At 35.3% G+C, this 27,737-nt stretch overlaps 1 protein-coding gene across 1 annotated transcript in view; it reads right to left on the minus strand.

Moving 5' to 3' along the window:
• Positions 1-25,220, minus strand: part of LOC132560479 (LIM domain kinase 1-like) — a gene marked incomplete at its 5' end in the record, with an annotated part of 33,833 nt that extends 8,613 nt beyond the window's left edge. Inside the window, 10 exons of the mRNA XM_060225141.1 lie at positions 1,013-1,078; positions 1,350-1,453; positions 4,719-4,806; positions 5,099-5,369; positions 5,834-6,045; positions 8,338-8,431; positions 10,961-11,164; positions 12,548-12,657; positions 14,149-14,284; positions 25,123-25,220. Of these exons, the coding sequence (XP_060081124.1) occupies positions 1,013-1,078; positions 1,350-1,453; positions 4,719-4,806; positions 5,099-5,369; positions 5,834-6,045; positions 8,338-8,431; positions 10,961-11,164; positions 12,548-12,657; positions 14,149-14,284; positions 25,123-25,220 (1,383 nt within the window). The remainder of the gene's footprint in view (positions 1-1,012; positions 1,079-1,349; positions 1,454-4,718; positions 4,807-5,098; positions 5,370-5,833; positions 6,046-8,337; positions 8,432-10,960; positions 11,165-12,547; positions 12,658-14,148; positions 14,285-25,122) is intronic.
• Positions 25,221-27,737: the final 2,517 nt, after the last annotated feature.

A 27,737-nucleotide genomic window follows, 5' to 3' on the forward strand; every position in this document is an offset into this window, starting at 1 on the left:
TCTGCCTGGGACATCAACACTTTCCACCATCACACTGAGTACTCTTAATCTGCCTGGGACATCAACACTTTCCACCATCACACTGAGTACTCTTAATCTGCCGGGGACATCAACACTTTCCACCATCAGACTGAGTACTCTTAATCTGCCTGGGACATCAACACTTTCCACCATCAGACAGAGTACTCTTAATCTGCCCAGGACATCAACACTTTCCACCATCAGACTGAGTACTCTTAATCTGCCTGGGACATCAACACTTTCCACCATCAGACTGAGTACTCTTAATCTGCCTGGGACATCAACACTTTCCACCATCAGACTGAGTACTCTTAATCTGCCCAGGACATCAACACTTTCCACCATCAGACTGAGTACTCTTAATCTGCCTGGGACATCAACACTTTCCACCATCAGACTGAGTACTCTTAATCTGCCTGGGACATCAACACTTTCCACCATCACACTGAGTACTCTTAATCTGCCTGGGACATCAACACTTTCCACCATCAGACTGAGTACTCTTAATCTGCCTGGGACATCAACACTTTCCACCATCACACTGAGTACTCTTAATCTGCCTGGGACATCAACACTTTCCACCATCACACTGAGTACTCTTAATCTGCCTGGGACATCAACACTTTCCACCATCAGACTGAGTACTCTTAATCTGCCTGGGACATCAACACTTTCCACCATCACACTGAGTACTCTTAATCTGCCTGGGACATCAACACTTTCCACCATCAGACAGAGTACTCTTAATCTGCCTGGGACATCAACACTTTCCACCATCAGACTGAGTACTCTTAATCTGCCTGGGACATCAACACTTTCCACCATCAGACTGAGTACTCTTAATCTGCCTGGGACATCAACACTTTCCACCATCAGATTGAGTAATCTTAATCTGCCTGGGACATCAACACTTTCCACCATCAGACTGAGTAAATGTACGCTATGCTGTTACTTGTACATTAATGCTTGGTCTTGATATGACATATCTTACCTGCTTGACAAAACAATTGTTGGAGTTGAGGTCTCTGTGAATGATATCCATCTTGTGAAGGTAGGCCTGTAGGAATACAATTCCAGCTAAGTTATAAAATTCAAAATTATACCAAACTTTTAACGGACAAAAGGTTTGTTTTAGATCAAGTAATATTTTACAAAGCATCCATGCTTCCATGTAACAGAGACTGATACTTAACATCTCCAGAATATTTCTAAATTTTCACTAATATATTAAGATTCAAACTTTTTCCCTTTAATTTTACTTCTGATTCAAACCACATGTTTCCACATATATATTAGTCTGTGTTTATAAAGGATCCTGTTGATTTTACCATGCCATTAGAGATGTCTTTAGTGATGTTAATGCGTCTGGTCCAGGACAAGGGCTTTGTCATATCATGTAGCAATTCCTTTAAAGTTCCACCAGCCATAAACTCTGTAGATAACATTATATATAAACAACAAATGATATATCCTAAATAACACAGAGGCATATATAGTATATATATCTATTGTTAGTACATAATTTAGTGATTATCTTGGCACATTTTGGTCTGGAAGTATTTCATAAATTGCAGTTTGTGTATGCTGTTTATAATGCAATAATTGTGTTTACATAAATCACTGCATCAGTTTGTCAGAAAGAGATAATGCCCCAGAATTGGATTGAACCAAATAAAGTTTTAGTTTACAGTACCTCAATGTTTGTTTATAGAACAACAATCCTTGATATATAAATAAGGTTGTAAATATCACACATATCAACAGTGTATATTTGAATGATGCATGTTTCAATGAAGTACTGTAAATAATCCAATGATGAAGTTATACATTCAACATAGATACTGTAAAAACCACATACAGAAACAGCTGTTTGTGCATTCATATCTTAGCACAAAAGTTGAGTATGAAAAACACAAAGAAAGATAACCTCTAAAATATTTATGTTTATTATATACACAAACTATCAATTAATGTATAAACTTGGATCTTATTCTAGGGCTGATTGCTAATGGAATAAATGAAAATTAACGTCCTACATTAAAAAAAAAACATTCAAAGCTATCAAATGTTTCTATGTCCATCCGTGAAGTAATCAAACAATGTACATATTATACATAAACAATGTCATAAACAATGTACACACATAAACAATGTATATATACCAACAATATATACATATATCAACAATGTACACACATAAACAATGTATATATACCAACAATATATACATATATCAACAATGTACACACATAAACAATGTATATATACCAACAATATATACATATATCAACAGTGTACACACATAAACAATGTATATATACCAACAATGTATATATACCAACAATGTATATATACCAACAATGTATACATATATCAACAATGTACACACATAAACAATGTATATATACCAACAATGTATACATATATCAACAATGTACACACATAAACAATGTATATATACCAACAATGTATACATATATCAACAATGTACACACATAAACAATGTATATATACCAACAATATATACATATATCAACAGTGTACACACATAAACAATGTATATATACCAACAATGTATACATATATCAACAGTGTACACACATAAACAATGTATATATACAAACAATGTATACATATATTAACAATGTACACACATAAACAATGTATATATACCAACAATGTATACATATAACAACAGTGTACACACATAAACAATGTATATATACCAACAATGTATACATATATCAACAATGTACACACATAAACAATGTATATATACCAACAATGTATACATATATCAACAATGTACACACATAAACAATGTATATATACCAACAATAGTATACATATATCAACAGTGTACACACATAAACAATGTATATATACCAACAATATATACATATATCAACAGTGTACACACATAAACAATGTATATATACCAACAATGTATACAATCAACAATGTACACACATAAACAATGTATATATACCAACAATGTATACATATATCAACAATGTACACACATAAACAATGTATATATACCAACAATGTATACATATATCAACAGTGTACACACATAAACAATGTATATATACCAACAATGTATACATATATCAACAATGTACACACATAAACAATGCATATATACCAACAATGTATACATATATCAACAATGTACACACATAAACAATGTATATATACAAACAATAGTATACATATATCAACAGTGTACACACATAAACAATGTATATATACCAACAATATATACATATATCAACAGTGTACACACATAAACAATGTATATATACCAACAATGTATACATATATCAACAATGTACACACATAAACAATGTATATATACCAACAATGTATACATATATCAACAATGTACACACATAAACAATGTATATATACCAACAATGTATACATATATCATCAGTGTACACACATAAACAATGTATATATACCAACAATGTATACATATATCAACAATGTACACACATAAACAATGTATATATACCAACAATGTATACATATATCAACAGTGTACACACATAAACAATGTATATATACCAACAATGTATACATATATCAACAATGTACACACATAAACAATGTATATATAAACAATCAATGTACACACATAAACAATGTATATATACCAACAATGTATACATATATCAACAATGTACACACATAAACAATGTATATATACCAACAATGTATACATATATCAACAATGTACACACATAAACAATGTATATATACCAACAATGTATACATATATCAACAATGTACACACATAAACAATGTATATATACCAACAATGTATACATATATCAACAATGTACACACATAAACAATGTATATATACCAACAATGTATACATATATCAACAATGTACACACATAAACAATGTATATATACCAACAATGTATACATATATCAACAATGTACACACATAAACAATGTATATATACCAACAATGTATACATATATCAACAATGTACACACACAATGTATATATACCAACAATGTATACATAATCAACAATGTACACACATAAACAATGTATATATACCAACAATGTATACATATATCAACAGTGTACACACATAAACAATGTATATATACCAACAATGTATACATATATCAACAGTGTACACACATAAACAATGTACACACATAAACAATGTATATATATGTATACACATAAACAATGTACACACATAAACAATGTATATATACCAACAATGTATACATATATTAACAATGTACACACATAAACAATGTATATATACCAACAATGTATACATATATAAACAATGTACACACATAAACAATGTATATATACCAACAATGTATACATATATCAACAGTGTACACACATAAACAATGTATATATACCAACAATATATACATATATCAACAGTGTACACACATAAACAATGTATATATACAACAATGTATACATATATCAACAGTGTACACACATAAACAATGTATATATACCAACAATGTACACACATAAACAATCTACACACATAAACAATGTATATATACCAACAATGTATACATATATCAACAATGTACACACATAAACAATGTATATATACCAACAATGTATACATATATCAACAATGTACACGTTTACACTGTACATGACAATAAATGTATAAATATTGCTATGTTTATACCTGTTACTAGGTTAAGTTTTTTATCTTTGTACAGCACCCCTAGGAACTGGAGAACATTAGGATGGTCTAGACTTCTTAGCACCGATACCTGATACAAATGTAAAAATGTGTTACTGAAGAAGCTACATAAATAGATACAAAATGAACAGGGACTCATAGAGACAAACATCCCACTCCTAATCCTGCACTCAAGAGAGTAAAAAACATTGAAGAACAGTGTTAAGGATATTTCTCTTGTTTAAATGTTTAAATGAACTTGTTTTCAACAGAAATGAGATGCTCCAAGATTTCAGAAGTCATGTGATTCTGTTCCTAAAGTCTTTTATTTAGATTTCAGACGTTATTTATACTTGTACTAATCTTTACATGTAATATCTTACCTCTTTTAGGAAAGACTTCTGTGTCGCCTCGTCAAAGCGACACATCTCCTTTAGCACCATTATCTCCCCTGTGACCCTGTGTGTGACCTTTACTGCCTGACCAAAAAAGCCCTTGCCAAGCACCTCACCATGAATCAGGTCAGATGCTCGGAATACACGGTGGGTTTGAGGCTGTTGTCGTAGAGAGCTAGCACGTGACAAGTCAACACTTTTTTGTCGACTTGGAGGTATAGGGGAGGGTGACTTACTGCGACGGCGAGAGGGACTTAAACTGTAACAGAAATGAGAAATCCTTACAGCAAGACGTAATAAATTATTACCTTTATCCTAAAGGTTTTCACAAAGCGTCTAACTTGACATTGTTATCTTAGGCAGCAGAATGGACTTGAACTACAATACAAATCAGCCATCATCATAATAAAATGATTAATGAGTTATCTCCCTTTAGTCATATTCTAAAACTGTCACTTACACAACTCCACCTAGTTAATCAATTGAATGAAGAAAAAGTGGTAAGTAAAGCTTTCTTCAGAAATAAACTTTAGACCTTTCATTTAACCCAAAGTTTTGTATTATTAATTTCTGCTTGCATTTTTGAAGTTTTTCATCCTAAATCAGAAGATTAAGTTCTAAAATATTATTTGTTTAAATTCAGTACAGCAAAATCTGACAAATATTTTTTACAATCTAGATATATGTTTGAAAATATAATTTTGATGTTCCTATAACACTTACTGTTTGGCACTAAGACGTGACTTTGGGCGTCGTTGAACATTGACCCCATTTACGTTGATGAACTGTGGGGTGGTAGGTGATGTTGGGGAGGGGGAGGAACTCTCGGAGAGAGAACATGTGGAGTTGTCAGGAGGATGACACCTGAGAGGTGAAGGATCTCTTTCTACGGTCAGGTGGAGAACGTCTTTAGTGTGCTTCAGAACCGAGTCAATCTGTTTGGGGAAAAATACACAGGTTTAAGATGGTTTACAGCGGAGAACATCTTTAGTGAAATAATGCCAGAAACATTTAGTGAAACACTAACTATATGTATGTACTTAGCGAACATTTAACACATGCAAAACCAAGGCAATCTGTTTGGGGAAAAATACACAGGTTTAAGATGGTTTACAGCGGAGAACATCTTTAGTGTGCTGCAGAACCAAGGCAATCTGTTTGGGGAAAAATACACAGGTTTAAGATGGTTTACAGCGGAGAACATCTTTAGTGTGCTTCAGAACCAAGTCAATCTGTTTGGGGAAAAACACAGGTTTAAGATGGTTTACAGCGGAGAACATCTTTAGTGAAATAATGCCAGAAACATTTAGTGAAAACAAAATTACTGTAAATTCCTTTTTTTTCATATTTTCTATCTGGGATTTTCAGCATGACAATCATTATTTCTTTTTATCCATTCTTACTAGCTAGAGATGTAATATTTTAAAAGCTTTCCTTCTACTATGTACTGTAACGAACACCGAAAGCATCATCTACTACCTACTTAGATATAGGACACTTACGACCTCCAGAGAACTGTCACGGACACTAAGAGTGTTAGCTACTACCTAGCTAGATATAGGACACTTACGACCTCCAGAGAACTGTCACGGACACTAAGAGTGTTATCTACTAGCTAGATATAGGACATTTACCTCCCCCAGAGAACTGTCACGGACACTGAGAGTGTTAGCTACTACCTGGTAAGATATAGGACACTTACCTCCTCAAGAAAACTGTCACGGACACTGAGAGTGTTATCTACTCTCTAGATATAGGACACTTACGACCTCCAGAGAACTGTCACGGACACTGAGAGTGTTATCTACTAGCTAGATATAGGACACTTACCTCCTCCAGAGAACTGTCACGGACACTGAGAGTGCTATCTACTACCTAGCTAGATATAGGACACTTACCTCCTCCAGAGAACTGTCACGGACACTGAGAGTGTTAGCTACTACCTAGCTAGATATAGGACACTTACCTCCTCAAGAGAACTGTCACAGACACTGAGAGTGTTAGCTACTAGCTAGATATAGGACACTTACGACCTCCAGAGAACTGTCACGGACACTGAGAGTGTTAGCTACTACCTGGTTAGATATAGGACACTTACCTCCTCAAGAGAACTGTCACGGACACTGAGCGTGTTATCTACTACCTAGCTAGATATAGGACACTTACGACCTCCAGAGAACTGTCACGGACACTGAGAGTGTTATCTACTAGCTAGATATAGGACACTTACCTCCTCCAGAGAACTGTCACGGACACTGAGAGTGTTATCTACTCTCTAGATATAGGACACTTACCTCCTCCAGAGAACTGTCACGGACACTGAGCGTGTTATCTACTCTCTAGATATAGGACACTTACCTCCTCCAGAGAACTGTCACGGACACTGAGAGTGTTATCTACTCTCTAGATATAGGACACTTACCTCCTCCAGAGAACTGTCACGGACACTGAGAGTGTTATCTACTCTCTAGATATAGGACACTTACCTCCTCCAGAGAACTGTCACGGACACTGACAGTGTAATCTACTACCTAGCTAGATATAGGACACTTACCTCCCCCAGAGAACTGTCACGGACACTGACAGTGTAATCTACTACCTAGCTAGATATAGGACACTTACCTCCACCCAGAGAACTGTCACAGACACTGACAGTGTAATCTACTACCTAGCTAGATATAGGACACTTACCTCCCCCAGAGAACTGTCACGGACACTGACAGTGTAATCTACTACCTAGCTAGATATAGGACACTTACCTCCCCCAGAGAACTGTCACGGACACTGACAGTGTAATCTACTACCTAGCTAGATATAGGACACTTACCTCCCCCAGAGAACTGTCACGGACACTGACAGTGTAATCTACTACCTAGCTAGATATAGGACACTTACCTCCCCCAGAGAACTGTCACAGACACTGACAGTGTAATCTACTACCTAGCTAGATATAGGACACTTACCTCCCCCAGAGAACTGTCACGGACACTGACAGTGTAATCTACTACCTAGCTAGATATAGGACACTTACCTCCCCCAGAGAACTGTCACGGACACTGAGAGTGTTATCTACTCTCTAGATATAGGACACTTACCTCCTCCAGAGAACTGTCACGGACACTGAGAGTGTTATCTACTCTCTAGATATAGGACACTTACCTCCCCCAGAGAACTGTCACGGACACTGACAGTGTAATCTACTACCTAGCTAGATATAGGGCACTTACCTCCTCCAGAGAACTGTCACGGACACTAAGACCATTTACTTCTAAAATCCGATCCCCTATTTGAAGTGACTCCAACTCTGGGCTCTGGTCTAAGCTGGTAAGATGAAAAGTCAGTGAGAATAGAATGAACTTTCAAGCTTTCTATATGTAACAATGTATAAAAAGTATAGATACCACACACACATTATTTAAAACAATGTAAAGTTTAGAGAGATAGTCTCCGATTTTATAGTCTCAGCTCCAGGAATTATGAATAACAAAATGATATTATGAGAAACTACCCTAGATTTGTGTCTTTAGTCATATGTGATGCAAACAGCTTCTCTTGGAGACGAATCAACTACCATGTTACTGTCAACATATACAGTACAAACAGACTGCCTGACCACCAATCAAGCTGAGAATAGATTGCTTTCATTGGTCTTTGACTTGTCTCTTACTGGTTGGAAGGTAACCAAGAAATCCTAGACAGATGCCACCATTGTTTGATCTTCATTTTCCCTTTTTTCTCTATGCTTTTAATCTTATACAAGATGCCTATATGAACTGTATCACTCATCTGGTTTACTTTGCTAATATTGCTGCATAAGAATAATAGGAAAAGTATTTAAAAGACTTAAATCTATCTACCCTAGTAGACTTCAGGTTGGGTAAGATGCACAGTTTATACTAAAGTAAAATTCATTTCATCTAAAAATCCTTAGGATTTGGTAATAATTCATTTATTCATTTGGTCAAGACCAACTTTCTATACAAATGTATTCCCTTTCACCTCAGGATGCTTCAGACCAAATTTGGGCAATATCTATTAATTCCTACAAGAAGAATCAAATTTTTCAAAACTTTAAAAAAAAAATTCCCTTTATAGGCTCTGCCACTCAGGCCCCATGGGGTTGATACCAACATTTAAACAAAATCTGTTCTCCTTCTCCCAAGTATGCTTTTCACCATATTTGGCCAGATGAAAGACAACGAACGAGGAGAACGGACACATTGATATGGTGATATAACTTACCATTCCTTCATACCAGGTAAGCAAAAAATTGGAATTTTTTCACCTGATCAGTCTCAAAATCAAACGGGCATAACTTGGAAATAGGCAGAACCTCAGTATGAAATTGGGAAAGAATGTATAATGATGACAAATTCTCATAGTCAAAATCCAAAATGGCTGCCAAGTCTAAAAACTAAAAGGGCACAACTAGGGACTATGAGGAACCTACACATCAAACAAGAATTATTTGCTGACTGACCACAGCATATATCCATTTGAATAGCCCATCATTGTCAGATCAAAAAGTCATCAAGACATGGAGAGAAAATAAGGAGTATAACTTTGTATTTAACTTCATTAACGATTTTACAGACTCAGTAGGGGAAGGCACAGGGACCTTTTCATCAAACGTAACGAAGACAAACTTCTTGGTCTGAAGACTGAAGAAGCATGGTGACTTATTCAATAATTACTGTGACAGAGACGGACTCTTCCCTGCCCCAGGGACTGGGGATGACAGAGTGACATAGGATCAGAGATATTTATCATTGGTGATTCTGACAGACTCTCACTGGCCCAGGGGCTGAGGATGGAGGACTGGCCCAAGGGCTAAGGATGGAGGACTGGCTCAGGGGCTAAGGATGGAGGACTGTCTCAGTGATTTTGATCATTGGTGATACAGACAGACACTCACTGGCCCAGCGGCTGAGGATGGAGGACTGGCCCAGGGGCTGACGATGGAGGACTGGCCCAAGGACTGAGGATGGAGGACTGTCTCAGTGATTTTGATCATTAGTGATACAGACAGACTCTCACTGGCCCAGGGGCTGAGGATGGAGGACTGTCTCAGTGATTTTGATCATTGGTGATACAGACAGACTCTCACTGGCCCAGGGGCTGAGGATGGAGGACTGGCCCAGGGGCTAAGGATGGAGGACTGTCTCAGTGATTTTGATCATTGGTGATACAGACAGACTCTCACTGGCCCAGCGGCTGAGGATGGAGGACTGGCCCAGGGGCTGATGATGGAGGACTGGCCCAAGGACTGAGGATGGAGGACTGTCTCAGTGATTTTGATCATTAGTGATACAGACAGACTCTCACTGGCCCAGGGGCTGAGGATGGAGGACTGAGGATGGAGGACTGGCCCAGGGGCTGAGGATGGAGGACTGGCCCAGGGACTGAGGATGGAGGACTGTCTCAGTGATTTTGATCATTGGTGATACAGACAGACTCTCACTGGCCCAGGGGCTGAGGATGGAGGACTGTCTCAGTGATTCTGATCATTGGTGATACAGACAGACTCTCACTGGCCCAGCGGCTGAGGATGGAGGACCGGCCCAGGGGCTGACGATGGAGGACTGGCCCAAGGACTGAGGATGGAGGACTGTCTCAGTGATTTTGATCATTAGTGATACAGACAGACTCTCACTGGCCCAGGGGCTGAGGATGGAGGACTGGCCCAGGGGCTAAGGATGGAGGACTGTCTCAGTGATTCTGATCATTAATGATACAGACAGACTCTCTCTGGCAAGGGAACTGATTGTGAAGAACGCACTCAGTGATTTTTATCATTGGAGATACAGACAGACTCTCTCTCGCCCGGGGCACTGATTGTGAAGAACTTACTCTGTAATTTTTATCATTGGTGATACAGACAGACTCTCTCTCGCCCGGGGACTCAGACTTGACATGCGGTTCTCCACTGAATATTGTAGACCATGATTTTCTGCCTCTGGAGTGGGAGGAAGCTCTACCAACTGTATACAGTGAGTCTTCCTTCTTCCTGGACTGTCCCCTAGGGGTGACATCACTGCTTTGTAGCATTTCCCACTGAAAATCAAAGTATTATTTCATCATAGATTTAAAATAATAGCTACATATGTATTCAAATACATTGCTCACCTCACTAATTTAGCTATTCAGCCATTCAATTAAGAATTTCAAATACGACAAACAATTTCTGAGATAATTTCCCTATTTGGTCCCACCCATGTAGTCAAACTGAGGTCAGATTCACTATTCATAAAAATTGCTTCTGATAACACAATATCCTTGCATGGAATATAACTTTCATTTCCACAATTGGGCCCACCCCTCCCTCCCTAGGGGGCCTGGATGCATCTTTTATACAGAACCTAGTCCCCTTCACTCAAGATACTTCAGACCAAATTTGGGCAATATCTGGATATAATTTCCCTATTGGGTCCCAACTTTATGGTCAAACAGAGGTCAGATTAACTATTCCTAAAAATGGCTTCCGACTTCAGATGTTCCGTTTATACAGAACATAGTCCCCTTCAACCAAGAATACTTCAGACCAAATTTGGGCAATATCCATTTATTCTTATAGGAGTAAGGCTTTAAAGACCTTACAAAATCTCAGTATTGGGCCCTGACCCTAAGGCCCCTGGGAAATGAGAACCAATCCTTACACAAACTTGGTTTCCCTTCACCCAAGAATACTTCTAACCAAATTAGAGTGATATCAGATCATTCCTAAAGGAGAAGTAGGATTTTAAGAAATTTGTTCTATTTCCTTAATTGGGTCCTGCCCCTCCCACTCAAGGTTGATTCTGTTACACCCAAGAATACTTCAGACTAAATTTTGGAAATGTTCATTCATTCCTACAAGAGATATAGGAATCTAAATAATTTACTCTATTTCCCCTATTGGGCCCCTCCCCTCCAACTCCAAGGGACTGAGACCTACCATTTAAACAAAATTGATTCCCCTTTACCCAATAATACTTCAGACCAAATTTGGGCAAAATTCAATCGTTCCTACAGGAAGAATGGGATTTCAAACAAAAATTCTAAATCTTCACACTCCTTATCCTGTTGCTGATGTGTATGAAAGCACCCTTGTTCTTAATGCGGTGATGTATAGTATGTAAGAATCCTAATGCTTTTGTGTATGGAAGCATCCTAAATTCCCTTGCTTCAGTGTAAATATACAAATCCTAAATTCTTATGTTACATCAGATATGGTTTAAATAAAAATACTACATCTTAATGCAGTGGTATATAACTTATCCTAAATCTATCCTAAATCCTTATCCTTTAGTGAAGTTAAGTATCCTTTATTGCGATAATGTAGTTTCCACACTAAGCTATATCTTAAGCAAAATATAATACATGTACAGCATGCAGCATATATACTGGGGTCTAAATGTGTGGAAATTTACAAGAGATAAGATATTGATCACGACATACCAGAACAACTTGGATCGTTCTACCAGTGCATAAGTCTCGCCATCTCCTATAAAATTATTGCAGTTAAAACAGACAAAACATTCTGGGTGGTACTTGTGCTCGCCTGCCACCTGTACAAAAATAGAAGACAAATTACCATATGGGCATAGGCAATAGGTAAAACAACGACTGCATTGAACTAAGAATTAAAATCATTGTGTTTCTATATAAAACTCTGACATTTAAAATGTTCACAGAAAAAAAAAAAACATGCTGAAGACCTTTACAGATCTTTATAAAGTTCTTTTCAAGGGTAATTCTTATGAAGAATATATCCACATTATGTGAAATTTATCATCCCATTAGTGATATATTCAGATATTCATCACTTTAAAATTTCATTTATTGGTAAATGTTTTTGAGAAGAAGCTAATTTTGTGATTCAAATTCATTAAGAAGAATTAATACACAACAAGTTTTTCTCCCACAAAATTTGTGAAAAGAAACCTTTTCAATAAGATTAAGATTGTGATAGAGACCTTTACAAAAAATTACATTATGTATTAAGACATAGAAGTGCCCGGAAAGGAGTCACATTCAGATTTCCCTTTAATAAACTAATCAGATTAGGATTATAAGCTAGAATTTGTCAGAGTTGTGTTCTTCAAAGCATTCATCTGGTGGTTAGCCCTTTCCTATCAATTATACAGTACGTCAAAGTGTACCAAATGGCTGAGTCCATGGGAAGCTCTCTTATCTTTAATTATTGGATAATCTATTGGATAATACATATGTAGTGTGTGATGATTTCTAACCAATCACTATCAGATTTTATAATTAGGTATATATAATATCTTTTTATTAGGTATACATAATAGCTTTATAATCATGTATACATAATATCTTTATAATTATGTAAACATAATATATCTTTATAATCAGGTATACATAATAGCTTTATAATCATGTATACATAATATCTTTATAATTATGTAAACATAATATCTTTATCATTATGTATACATAATATATCTTTATAATCATGTATACATAATATCTTTATAATCATGTATGCATAATATCTTTTTAATTATGTATACATAATATCTTTATAATCATGTATACATAATATCGTTATAATAATGTATGCATAATATCTTTACAATTATGTATACATAATATCTTTATAATTATGTATACATAATATATCTTTATAATTAGGTATACATAATAGCTTTATAATCATTTATACATAATATCTTTATAATTATGTATAATAGAGTAATGATCTGTCCTTTAATCAGGACAGAAACTTTTTGTACAACATTATATCAACAGAACTATGATAAGGAAACACATCTCCAACATGTGGAATACATTTAACTAGACAAACAGTGACAAACTATTATACTGTAATTATAGGTGTTGTTGGATGTTATCTATGATGGGACATCTTTTCCTGTTAAATAACATTTTACAAACATTACCATTATGATTATGAACTTGTATGGATATATATATTTACAATATTAGCACTAGTACTTCTCAAAGAAAACTTTAGACAGGAAATCAGACTGAGGTATTGTAACAAAGCATGGCAATATATACTTAATGTTACTTACCATAACTGGACCTGTAATTGTCTCAGTACACTTGTTGCAGGCATCTCCAAATAGAGTCCAGTAATCTTGTTTACAGTAAAGTCGGCCATTCCTCTCAAAGTACCAGTTAGAGAGGCACTTTTCACACTTTGAACACCTGTAAAATAAATGTATATGATATCATATGCTGCAGTACTTGTCTGCAGGGATCATTCAGATACATTGGTTACAGAACCTGTCTTCAAGGACCAGTCAAATACACTGGTTACAGAACCTGTCAACAGGGACCAGTCAAATACATTGGTTACAGAACCTGTCTACATGGATCAGAGGGCACAAAAGTTTTGAAAATACAATTTTAAAGAACATCTCCCCACCAAAACAAAAACCTCTGATTAAATACAATTTTTAGGATTCTGGTAATTGTCCAATTAAGATGTAAATTTTGTTTGTATTTTGGTATCAATACCAATAATAAGATCTGATATGTAAGAAAATAAATAATGACTTCATGGGTTCTGTTTGTTAGTGGCAAAGTGAACTGGTATTAAATTCACATACAAGAAATACATGTCAAAAATGGGAAACATGTTTTTCCTGTAGAATATATTGGGCTCTATGCATTGTTACAAACAGGAAGGCTGATACCTGTCAATTACAATAGACACTCCTTGAGTCTGCATGCATGTAGCACAGTAAGTTATCCAGTCCATTGGATTCTGTCACAAATACTGCTGTTTGCTCTATATTCAGTACAATGTGAGACTTGTGTACACCCACTGATGAATACAGATTTAATATATACCTGATCAAACTTGACTCTGTCTCTGAACAATGATTATGAGTTGTAAATATTTGGCCTATTACTGCTGCCTGTATTACACACATAACAGGACAATAAGTAAGAATGACAATAGATGATTACTCACTAACACTAATTATATCTTCTCCAGATTTAACACAAATAATCAGATCAGGTCAGCCCTTTTTTACCTGTAATACTGACCCAGATTTAAGTAGCTAATCTGAAAGGTAGGACAACAGGTATTTATTTACCTCACTGTTCAACTCTACCTAAAACACTCCCTGTTTACCTGTCCACACCTGCCATTTTCTGATGCCTATATTATACCTTTTCATCAACAAAAACAAAACAGACAAATAACCGACAGATTTCATTGATAATATCAGCATTCCAGATTACAAAGATAAGATCGCTTACGACACCTGACACCCAAACCTTCTGTCTATCTATAACTATAAACAGACACAGCTGCCAATACACCTTCTGGCACATAACACTCAAGAATTTCATTCAGAACTTAATTTAGACACATATATACCTGACCTGATAAAACTGTCAAGTAATTATATAATAACAAGGAAGTACTGCTGAAGTATGATAATTACAGATGGAACAAAAAGCTGGTATTTAATCTGACTAAACGACCAATCAGTGATCAATATAGCTGATCATACACAGGAATGTATAAAGTTTAAAATTGTATCTTTCACTCAACAGGTATAACTCAGGCTGATCGAACATGATTTTTAACTAGTACTGTTAAACAGTATACAAATGTATTGTAAAAGGAGATGGGGTAATTTCAGAGCGCCTTTATTGAATATTTAGTTGAAATCTTTAAGTCATCTATCATCAACAAAAACGAAAATTCAGCTATAGTTACAACTAATTACAATTCAGAGCTAGTCTGTACATTCAGCTATAGTTACAACTAATTATAATTCAGAGCTAGTCTGTACATTCAGCTATAGTTACAACTAATTATAATTCAGAGCTAGTCTGTACATTCAGCTATAGTTACAACTAATTATAATTCAGAGCTAGTCTGTACATTTAGCTGTAGTTACAACTAATTACAATTCAGAGCTAGTCTGTACATTCAGCTATAGTTACAACTAATTATAATTCAGAGCTAGTCTGTACATTTAGCTGTAGTTACAACTAATTACAATTCAGAGCTAGTCTGTACATTCAGCTATAGTTACAACTAATTATAATTCAGAGCTAGTCTGTACATTTAGCTATAGTTACAACTAATTATAATTCAGAGCTAGTCTGTACATTTAGCTGTAGTTACAACTAATTATAATTCAGAGCTAGTCTGTACATTCAGCTATAGTTACAACTAATTACAATTCAGAGCTAGTCTGTACATTCAGCTATAGTTACAACTAATTATAATTCAGAGCTAGTCTGTACATTTAGCTGTAGTTACAACTAATTACAATTCAGAGCTAGTCTGTACATTCAGCTATAGTTACAACTAATTATAATTCAGAGCTAGTCTGTACATTCAGCTATAGTTACAACTAATTATAATTCAGAGCTAGTCTGTACATTCAGCTATAGTTACAACTAATTATAATTCAGAGCTAGTCTGTACATTCAGCTATAGTTACAACTAATTATAATTCAGAGCTAGTCTGTACATTTAGCTGTAGTTACAACTAATTACAATTCAGAGCTAGTCTGTACATTCAGCTATAGTTACAACTAATTATAATTCAGAGCTAGTCTGTACATTCAGCTATAGTTACAACTAATTATAATTCAGAGCTAGTCTGTACATTCAGCTATAGTTACAACTAATTATAATTCAGAGCTAGTCTGTACATTCAGCTATAGTTACAACTAATTATAATTCAGAGCTAGTCTGTACATTCAGCTATAGTTACAACTAATTATAATTCACAGCCAGTCTGTACATTCAGCTATAGTTACAACTAATTATAATTCAGAGCTAGTCTGTACATTCAGCTATAGTTTTGACTTTATCTATGTTAGCGTATGTTTAGTCCACATTAGCTCTATATTGACTTTAGTATATTGGTCTGACGGTGAACAACCTTCTTCAACGATAATCAACAGAACATCAGAATATTACATTCAGGCTACTGTACATATTTCTATGGTTAAAACTGATCTAAACATAAGAGCTCAGTGTTCATTCTGCTTAAATGATTAGATGTTAAATGTACAGACATTGGACACACCAATATGTACCCTGTACATAGGCAAATTATGGACCTACAATCAATCACTATTATAATGATAAACACTACAGGGGTGACCCTATCATATATATAGCCCTACACATCCTTAAGCTAGGAGACTTGACCACAATTATTACATACTGTATATAGATAATAGTGTACATAACTCATAAATCTATGATAAACAAGCAGGCAAGACAGAATCAATAACAACGCTATAAAATGATACACAAACAGACTTCTCCAAATGGCACAGATTATAGAACATGTTTAAGTATTACAATCCAGCCAGTCCAACAAGCACTGATTATAGAACATGTTTAAGTATTACAATCCAGCCAGTCCAACAAGCACTGATTATAGAACATGTTTAAGTATTACAATCCAGCCAGTCCAACAAGCACTGATTATAGAACATGTTTAAGTATTACAATCCAGCCAGTCCAACAAGCACTGATTATAGAACATGTTTAAGTATTACAATCCAGCCAGTCCAACAAGCACTGATTATAGAACATGTTTAAGTATTACAATCCAGCCAGTCCAACAAGCACTGATTATAGAACATGTTTAAGTATTACAATCCAGCCAGTCCAACAAGCACTGATTATAGAACATGTTTAAGTATTACAATCCAGCCAGTCCAACATCCACAAGTATATGCTCCAGATACAGAATTTAGTAAAGGGCAACAACTACAATTAATGGGATGCAGGCCCTAACATTGTTACACTGCACATCACTTTAGTATGACCAATGTATACACCAGGCTTCATGATCTTTGCTTAGCTATGGATAAAGTTACGCATCAGACAAAAATGGAATGACAGAAAAATGGACAGACACTATATGATCTGCTGAGTATAAACAGTTTTCATTAACTGTGTAGAAACATCAACCTATATCAAGCTCTTATAGGAAGATAATTAAAATGTACAGTGACATGTACAGAGACATGTACAGAGACATGTACAGTGACATGTACAGTGACATGTACAATGACATGTACGGTGACATGTACGGTGACATGTACAGTGACATGTACAGAGACATGTACAGTGACATGTACAGTGACATGTACAATGACATGTACGGTGACATGTACAGTGACATGTACAGAGACATGTACAGTGACATGTACAATGACATGTATGGTGACACGTACGGTGACACGTACAGAGACATGTACGGTGATATGTACAGAGACATGAACAGTGACATGTACAGTGACATGTACGGTGACATGTACAGTGACATGTACAATGACATATACAGTGACATGTACAGTGACATGTACAGAGACATGTACAGTGACATGTACAATGACATGTATGGTGACATGTACAGTGACATGTACAGAGACATGTACAGAGACATGTACAGTGACATGTACAGTGACATGTACAGAGACATGTACAGTGACATGTACGATGACATATACAGTGACATGTACAGTGACATGTACAGTGACATGTACAGAGACATGTACAGTGACATGTACAATGACATGTATGGTGACATGTACAGTGACATGTACAGAGACATGTACAGTGAAATGTACAGTGACATGTACAGTGACATGTACGGTAACATGTACAGTGAAATGTACAGTGACATGTACATTGACACGTACGGTGACACGTACGGTAACACGTACGGTGACATGTACGGTGACATGTACAGAGACATGTACAGAGACATTTACAGTGACATGTACAGTGACATGAACAGTGACATGTACGGTGACATATACAGTGACATGTACAGAGACATGTACAGTAACATGAACAGTGACATGTACGATGACATATACAGTGACATGTACAGTGACATGTACAGAGACATGTACAGTGACATGTACAGTGACATGTACAGTGACATGCACAGTAACATGTACAGACATATACAGAGACATGTACGGTGACATGTACGGTGACATGTACAGTGACATGTACAGTGACATGAACAGTGACATGTACAGTGACATGTACAGTGACATGTACAGTGACATTTACAGTGACATGTACAGTGACATGTACAGTGACATGCACAGTAATATGTACAGAGACATGCACAGTAATATGTACAGACATATACAGAGACATGTACAGTGACATGTACGGTGACATGTACAGAGACATGTACAGTGACATGCACAGTAACATGTACAGACATATACAAAGACATGTACAGTGACATGTACAGTGAAATGTACGGTGACATGTACAGAGACATGTACAGAGACATGTACAGTGACATATACAGTGACATGAACAGTGACATGTACAGTGACATGTACAGAGACATGTACAGTGACATATACAGAGACATGTACAGTGACATATACAGTGACATGAACAGTGACATGTACAGTGACATGTACAGAGACATGTACAGTGACATGTACAGTGACATGTACGGTGACATGTACAGTGACATGCACGGTAACATGTACAGTGACATACACGGTAACATGTACAGAGACATGTACGGTGACATGTACAGTGACATACACGGTAACATGTACAGAGACATGTACGGTGACATGTACAGAGACATGTACGGTGACATGTACAGTGACATGTACAGAGACATGTACAGTGACATGTACAGTGACATGTACAGTAACATGTACAGTAACATGTACAGACATATACAGAGACATGTACAGTGACATGTAGGGTGACATGTACTGTGACATGTACAGAGACATGTATAGTGACATATACAGTGAGATGTACAGTGACATGTACAGAGACATGTACAGTGACATGTACAGTGACATGTACAGAGACATGTACGGTGACATATACAGTGACATGTACAGTGACATGTACAGTGACATGTAGGGTGACATGTATAGTGACACATCAGGTAATCAACACTATATATTTAACTGACACGAGATAGTTGAGTATTATCACACTAAAAGAGGATGTACATGTATTTGTAAAACATTTTGAAATATATTCTATATTAAGTATGTCTATCATTATTACCTATACTATATAATGCAAATCAAATATACCAGCAATTTTTTTCAAAGTTTTTATTTTTGTATAATATAAAAAACAAACCCAAAGAGCTAGACAGAGATACAAGACTATAGCTGGTGACTTATCATATAAAGCTGGTGACTTATTATATAAAGCTGGTGACTTAAGTGTGTTTTTTTCATCATATTAAAGACCCTTCATATAAAATCTCAGGTAACTGTATGTTAATGATATTTTGACGAGTAAAAACTTACCACAGTGTTGTCCTCTGCTTCATGGTGTAAAGTATCAATGAGCAATATAACCTACACAAGGATGAATAACCCAAAACTACTCAACCGCAAAATTTCAATCTGCCTGTGTCAACCCACGTCCAAAATCCACATTTATACAGAGGTATTTCAATTATTCAAAGCATTTACTAAATATACTGGTCTGCTGCTACACTTCCAGGAACTGGTATTTTAGGTTATCCTAATAAAACACTCAATAAAATTGAACTTAAACAGCATCAGTATTGTGATGATGTATCTGTATCAACACGAGTCTAAAGTCATGTTACAGGATGTTATTATCTTACTACAATGGTAAACACTACAAGATAATCATTATCTTATAACAGTAGAACAGACCACGTAGTAACGTAAAGCCAAGGTAGTACAACATACAGCCTAAATAAACACGGATCACCTGTGCGTCAGACATCAGGTACGTATATCACCGACAACAACAAAGAGATCAATTTCTAGATTTGTTATTGACGTATTGACTGCCCTAATGATTGAGCTATGAATGGTCACCCATAACTGTCACTGGTCATAGAGGTGACCTTGATGTGTTGACCGTAAATACTAAAATAACAAAAGGCTCTTGTTAACATAATATGTAACAAAACAACCATTGTACCACACAGAATTCTGACAAGATAGATTCAAAATAGAATATAAATTGGCAAATTACAAGTTTATTTATTCTATAGAATGTAGGTATAGATGTTTTCAGAGTGAAATCTTCATTGCCTTATAAAGGATGGTGTAAGTCACTAAGAGATCCCAGAAAGACCTAAAGTTGACACCTAACATCAGATGATCTTCCTATTTATGAATACATTTTTGTAAAAAAAAACACTTCAATTTTCTATTCACTAATTTTTTTCTCTTCATTATCCATCACACTGATAGGACAGAGTACCAATTAAAATGTCTGACTGGGGCTCAACTAAACAATATTTAGCAGGGCTCCAATGTAAATCAAAAACCATGATAAAAACTGAAGTATATCATTGTCCCAAAACTAACTTAAAACCATGGTCAGATTACATGTGGAATCCACTGAAAAAACTCAATATTCTTATCATTTCCTTTATTAGTAACCAATATATTTCAGCTGCACTAGTTGTAAAAAGGTAAAATCTTGTTTAAAACAGTTTAACTATATTAGACTTACAGTATTGAACACAAAATTTATCTAAAATGAATTCAATATGCAAAGTAATTACAGTAGGCCCTACACAGAAATTCTAGTCTGCACAATACAGCTGTGTAACTAACATGCACAATAACATGAACAGTCTAAGTTTGCTGTAAATGTGGTGACCCAGAAGATAGCTGGTCTAAATATATATATGTGTGTACAGATATAACCACACCCTGATAACCACTAGAATGGTAGGCCATTGAATTCATCTAGTGATCTGAAGATAAACCTGTATATACTGATTGCCATCAGCATTATCAACATTTAACAAGATGTAACAAACACATAACAGCTCAATAATACAATAAATATTAATAATTAATTAAATGTGACAAAAACCTGACCAGAAAGTATTAACGAGATGTGAAAGTTAAATATTTACATTTAATGAGATGTGACAAATACCTGACGGGCAAATATCAACATTTAATGAGATGTGACAAACGCCTTACCAGAAAGTATTAACACTTAACGCGATGTGAAAGGTAAATATTTACATTTAATGAGATGTGACAAACACCTTACCAGAAAGTATTAACACTTAGCGAGATGTGAAAGGTAAATATTTACATTTAACGAAATGTGACAAACACCTGACTGGCAAATATCAACATTTAATGAGATGTGACAAACACCTGACAGGCAAATATCAACATTTAATGAGATGTGAACAAACACCGGACAGGTAAATGTCATCATTTAAGAATGTGACAACTGATACATAATGTGCAACAATAAACATTAAACATAACACCACATGACAAGAATTTACTACTATTATCCAAATAGAAGAAGACTGAGTAATTTTCTAATCAGTGTTAGAAATCTTGCTATTTCCTAATGAATCATTCAGGAAACAGATACCAATGTATACACTACAAGACAAGGCCAAAGTCTGTTGTAACTTTTAGCTTGTGTCCCAAGTTAATAGTTTTGTAAATAAACACATAAATGAATAATATATTCCAGACCTGCAATTATCGTAACATTTAACCATCCCCTATCGTGTTTAACTAGTGAACTAATTAAAGTAATATCTTTTTAAAGTCAAATCTATCCAGAGATACAAATATTTTGGTAACATCCTTCTCAAGATTTTGGTCATATCTGTAATAAGTTCTTGTATAAACCAAACATTTTCACATCTCACACCATCCACATCTTTTTCCAGGCACAAAAAAGCCATTATACATCTACTGCTAGTAGTCCTACACTTTGTTAAGTTCAAAAGTTTCATTATCAGAAACTATTTTCAAATTACTACATATATACTGAAAAGTTAAAAAAACAATTTTTTGGAGGTATTGAAAATGGGCAAAAAATCATACTTTTTAGATACATCTTATTCCTGCTGAATCTGAGTGAGTGTACCATCTACTGATTCAACTCAGGGATTTCCTCTTTGGATGATTGATTGAGCATAAGTCAGCAGCCCCTGGTTCGATCCCTTGCATTGAATTAAATGATTACTTCTGTTATAGACCTTTGCGTAAAAAAATTGGTAGAATTTATTTATTTGCTCATGGGAAGTTAGATTTTTTTTCCCGTCTTTTCTCTTCTCTGTTTTTGCTATTAATGATAAAAAAATCAACATTCTATTGCAGAAATAGTGATGATAATCTTTAAATGTCAAATCCAAGATGGTCGCCTGGAAGCCATTTTGTTTTCTGATCAGTCCCAAAATCAAACACTCAACTAGAGACCAAGGAGAACCTACGTATGAAATTTGAGAAAAAACTATGCAGTAAGGTAGCAGTACACAGTTTCTCTGTGTGGCCATGGGTGATTCTTTGTGCATTCGATTACCCCATTATAAAGGTTTTAATAAAAATTGAAAAAATAAATCCTTGCTAAAATTGGTCTTGTCATATTAAAGTAGACAATGTGGGGTTTCATTTTTTTCAGAATGATATTTTAACTTTGTGTTGGAGATTGCTATTTGGGCAGTCTAAAATCTGTGTCTACGCACCAAAAACTAGCTTTACAGGAAGTGAAATTTTCATAGTGTTTACATGTGGTCATGTTATGAAGGATTTCCGAGTTGGAATTTGCTGAAATGTAAGTACTTTGTTACCACGACAGTGTTTTTGATTTTAAGATATGTGTTCAGAATCGAATTTCTCCTAGAAAGTTGTAGTGTGAGGTTGGAATTAGCAGTATTTTAGCATTTTTACGGTAGGTAACCATGACAATCAAATGTCAGAAATCAGAGTAAATTTTTTTTCACACAAATTTCATCTCTCTACTATTAATGTAATTGTTATGTAGTTTATAAATATATATACATGTAATGATGTATTTTTCATAACCAATATGCTATACCTGTATATCTCAAACATGACCAATAATTTCAGGAAAAATGCAAATTAACTGTTTCCTGCTCCCTTATCCTCTACAAAAAGCAATAACAAAATTTAAAGTGAAAATCCAAGAGGTCGCCCGTCAGCCATTTTGACTAATGATTACACGGACATAACTAGGGAAAAGGGAAAGTTACATATGAAATTGGTGAGAGATCCATTGAGTACTCTCAAGAAATGACAATAACAAACTTTACTTCGGAAATCCAAGATCACCACCTGTCAGCTATTTTGTTTTTCTGATCAGACCCAACATCAAATGGGCACAACTACCGATCAAGGGACTAATAAAAAAAGAAAATTTATGAAAATGCTTGGTTTGTCTTGAAGTTGGCCCGAGATGTTTGAGCATAATGGCAATTTTTGATCTGTATACTTTGTAAAATATTACCATCCTTGATCTACAAGGCTACGCCATTTCAGCCGTGTTGCCTACGCTGAAGGTGTTACGATAGGGATTGACAACGAAACAGGATCCCTCCACTGGATCATCTCAACCTTGTCTATATCTTTTTTCAAGTAAGAGTCCCATACTGCACTGGCATATTCTAGCTGATAGGCTTTTTCTTTGATGTTAGCAGATGAAATTTTCAAGTATCGCCTTAGAAAGCCTAGAGAGGTGTTTTTTGTGATATCATCTATAGGGGTATCCCATTTCAAATCAGACTTGAGGATAATACTGACTCTTTTACATGTTTTAATTGTTGGCCATGAAACATTTACCCAAGACAAATAGAATGTTTGTTATTGGTGATCCGTAGGACTGGACATTTCCTGGTGTGGGAAGCGGTTTTTTTCCCCGAAGTGCTAATCTATCGAAATCTAAATGTAATTGCAGGGAGTTGGCATCTTGCAGAGAATTTATGGCAATGTAAATGATATCATCATCTACAAATAGTCTGATAGTGAAATTCATATCATCAGCAATGTCATTGATGTTGTAAAATAAGAGGACCGAGCCTGGGGGGTGGGGGGACCCCGAATCTTACTAGGGCAGGATCGGAGTAAGATCTACTTTACCAGTACGTATATACAATAAATTGAAAGTCAATTTTGTGATACGCGACTATTAGGAAAGAACAGGTTTGTGTGTGTGATATGTTTCGTCGCCGTCGGCTAAATAGTGTTGTACAGGTGGGGCTTACCTGAAACATTGAGGATGCCAGTCATAACTCAAAGCCTCCACATAAGATTCCTCCTCAATATTTAGCGAACATCCGGCACAAGTGTGATCTCTTTCTGTAACAGAGAATTAATTCATTTTCAAAAGCTCTTCCCGAAAAAGTTCACAACACCAATAATGCTATAAAATGAAAGTAAACACAAAAACATTCACCAGGAGAGACATCTTCAGACATTTCCCGACTTTTAGTCAACTTCTTCCTACCTCTATGCCGAAGAGAGCTCCATAAGCATGAAGTTAGGAAGAGTTACGCCCCTTCATTCCTCTGCTTCTACGAAGAAAAACAGATACTAGTGTGCGGAATTTCCCATGCTGTGTCGTTAACTACTTATAGTTAAGTACACTTCTAACAGCTTTAATGTATTCATATTTTAAGCTTTTCATTTCTCAAAAGTCATTATTTATTTATTTACAAAATCGACAATTTTAGGTGACCATTCTCGTCCTTTCATTGATGAATATTGACATATGTTTAGTTTTCGGTCACACTTTCTCATCCATCATTTAATAAATAAGCAAAATTCTTTTCCGAATTACACGTATTTTTTTTACATTCAGTATTAAAATTGATAGACAATATAATCACAATCCCATTATGAAATTTCAGTTTATCTGATTAATCATCCCATCATATATCAAAGGACTATTTTTTGGCGCGTGCTAAATGATTTCACAGCCACGAAATAAAAATGAAAGACTGGTGATCTACTTTTACAACTTTTTACTAGGGTTATCTCCCTTGACAGGTATAAACAATAGATAATTATCACTTTATATATTCTGATTTTGTACTTCCTTTAACATTATACAAGAGAGACATGATAAAGCAAGTGTACTTTCACAGAAAATGTTTAAAATCTGATTTGAGTTGCTTGGTTGGCAGTTAATGAGATTTTTCTGGTACGTTGTCTATATCCCCTTCACAAGACTCCTATGATATATGTTATGACATTGCAATTAAGTATCAATAGTCTGTGTTTTACCGGTGTTTATCTTATCCAATTTAGACGTGATTAAGTATTGTACTTTTGTAAATGAATTCTTTCTTTTCTTTCTTTCCGAATGACGTAACACTCTACATAATCTTTAGAATTTATTTTTGATAACGAGCAACAGTTTTCTACCGAGCTTCATTTCATTATCCTATTGTTATCGTTTAAGATGATGATGATGATGATGATGATGATGATGATGATGACGATGAGACAATGAAAAGCAAATGAATGTGGGACATAACGAAATGGATATTAAATTTCCTAAATGTACCATATACATGTAAATCTATACAGGTTATTGATGTATTTAAACGACATTTTGTCCTAATTATAGATACACTGTGCGTCTACCTGTATGATTATCTGTAACATATATAATCATTCTCACGGTAGATCCTATTAATTTTTGTAGAAATAGTGTAGGGTCTTCAAAATTAATGTACACTGAAGTTAATTAAGACATTCACAAGAAAGGACATACTAAAACATATATACCAAAACAAACAGCCCTAATTAGATCAAATGAAAGAAACTGCTGCACGTTATAACTAAATCTCTCGACACGATTCTATATTAAGATGTCCACGATTGGGGTAATGATTAGAAACAAAACGAATTTAGTTATATTAGAAAGATTAGAAAAACGAAGCTTCCTTCTATTTCACAATAAACCTAATTTCCGTGTGAAATAACGCTTTTATTTTAATACTCACACGCTTAATGACGACGTAGTAGTGAGTTACATTCACCATATATACATGTACAGTGTACTTACCAAGAATAGCCGAGAAAACATATTGATTTTTCAGCTTTCAATCTACTTTCTAAAATCATCATCACCAGAAAATAGAGTACAGCTTTAGAAGGTGTTATCCATCTGTGTGTCTTTGTTTGATAGAGTACAGCTTTAGAAGGTGTTATCCATCTGTGTGTCTTTGTTTGATAGAGTACAGCTTTAGAAGGTGTTATCCATCTGTGTGTCTTTGTTTAATAGAGTACAGCTTTAGAAGGTGTTATCCATGTGTGTGTCTTTGTTTAATAGAGTACAGCTTTAGAAGGTGTTATCCATCTGTGTGTCTTTGTTTAATAGAGTACAGCTTTAGAAGGTGTTATCCATCTGTGTGTCTTTGTTTAATAGAGTACAGCTTTAGAAGGTGTTATCCATTTGTGTGTCTTTGTTTGATAGAGTACAGCTTTAGAAGGTGTTATCCATCTGTGTGTCTTTGTTTAATAGAGTACAGCTTTAGAAGGTGTTATCCATCTGTGTGTCTTTGTTTAATAGAGTACAGCTTTAGAAGGTGTTATCCATTTGTGTGTCTTTGGTAAATCTTATCCTGCAACAGACATTTTATTGTCACTTCACAGGGAATGCTACAAAAGTCTTCCACAAATCTATCAGTAAATCCAACCCTCAGACATCCTTGTAAGATATATACGTAGGAAAACTAGAATAGTGGACAACCAGCTAAATGGTGACAAATGTAAATAAAATATAAACGATCTTTGGATTTTCAATGTAAAACATCATTTTCAAACGTATTCAAAACAGCTTGCGAAAAATTGGAAATCTGGAAATCAGCAT

This window comes from Ylistrum balloti, unplaced genomic scaffold (assembly GCF_031769215.1).
Source record: "Ylistrum balloti isolate Yb309-2 unplaced genomic scaffold, AGI_CSIRO_Ybal_v1 Utg371066, whole genome shotgun sequence".
In the NCBI taxonomy this organism is placed as follows: domain Eukaryota; kingdom Metazoa; phylum Mollusca; class Bivalvia; order Pectinida; family Pectinidae; genus Ylistrum; species Ylistrum balloti.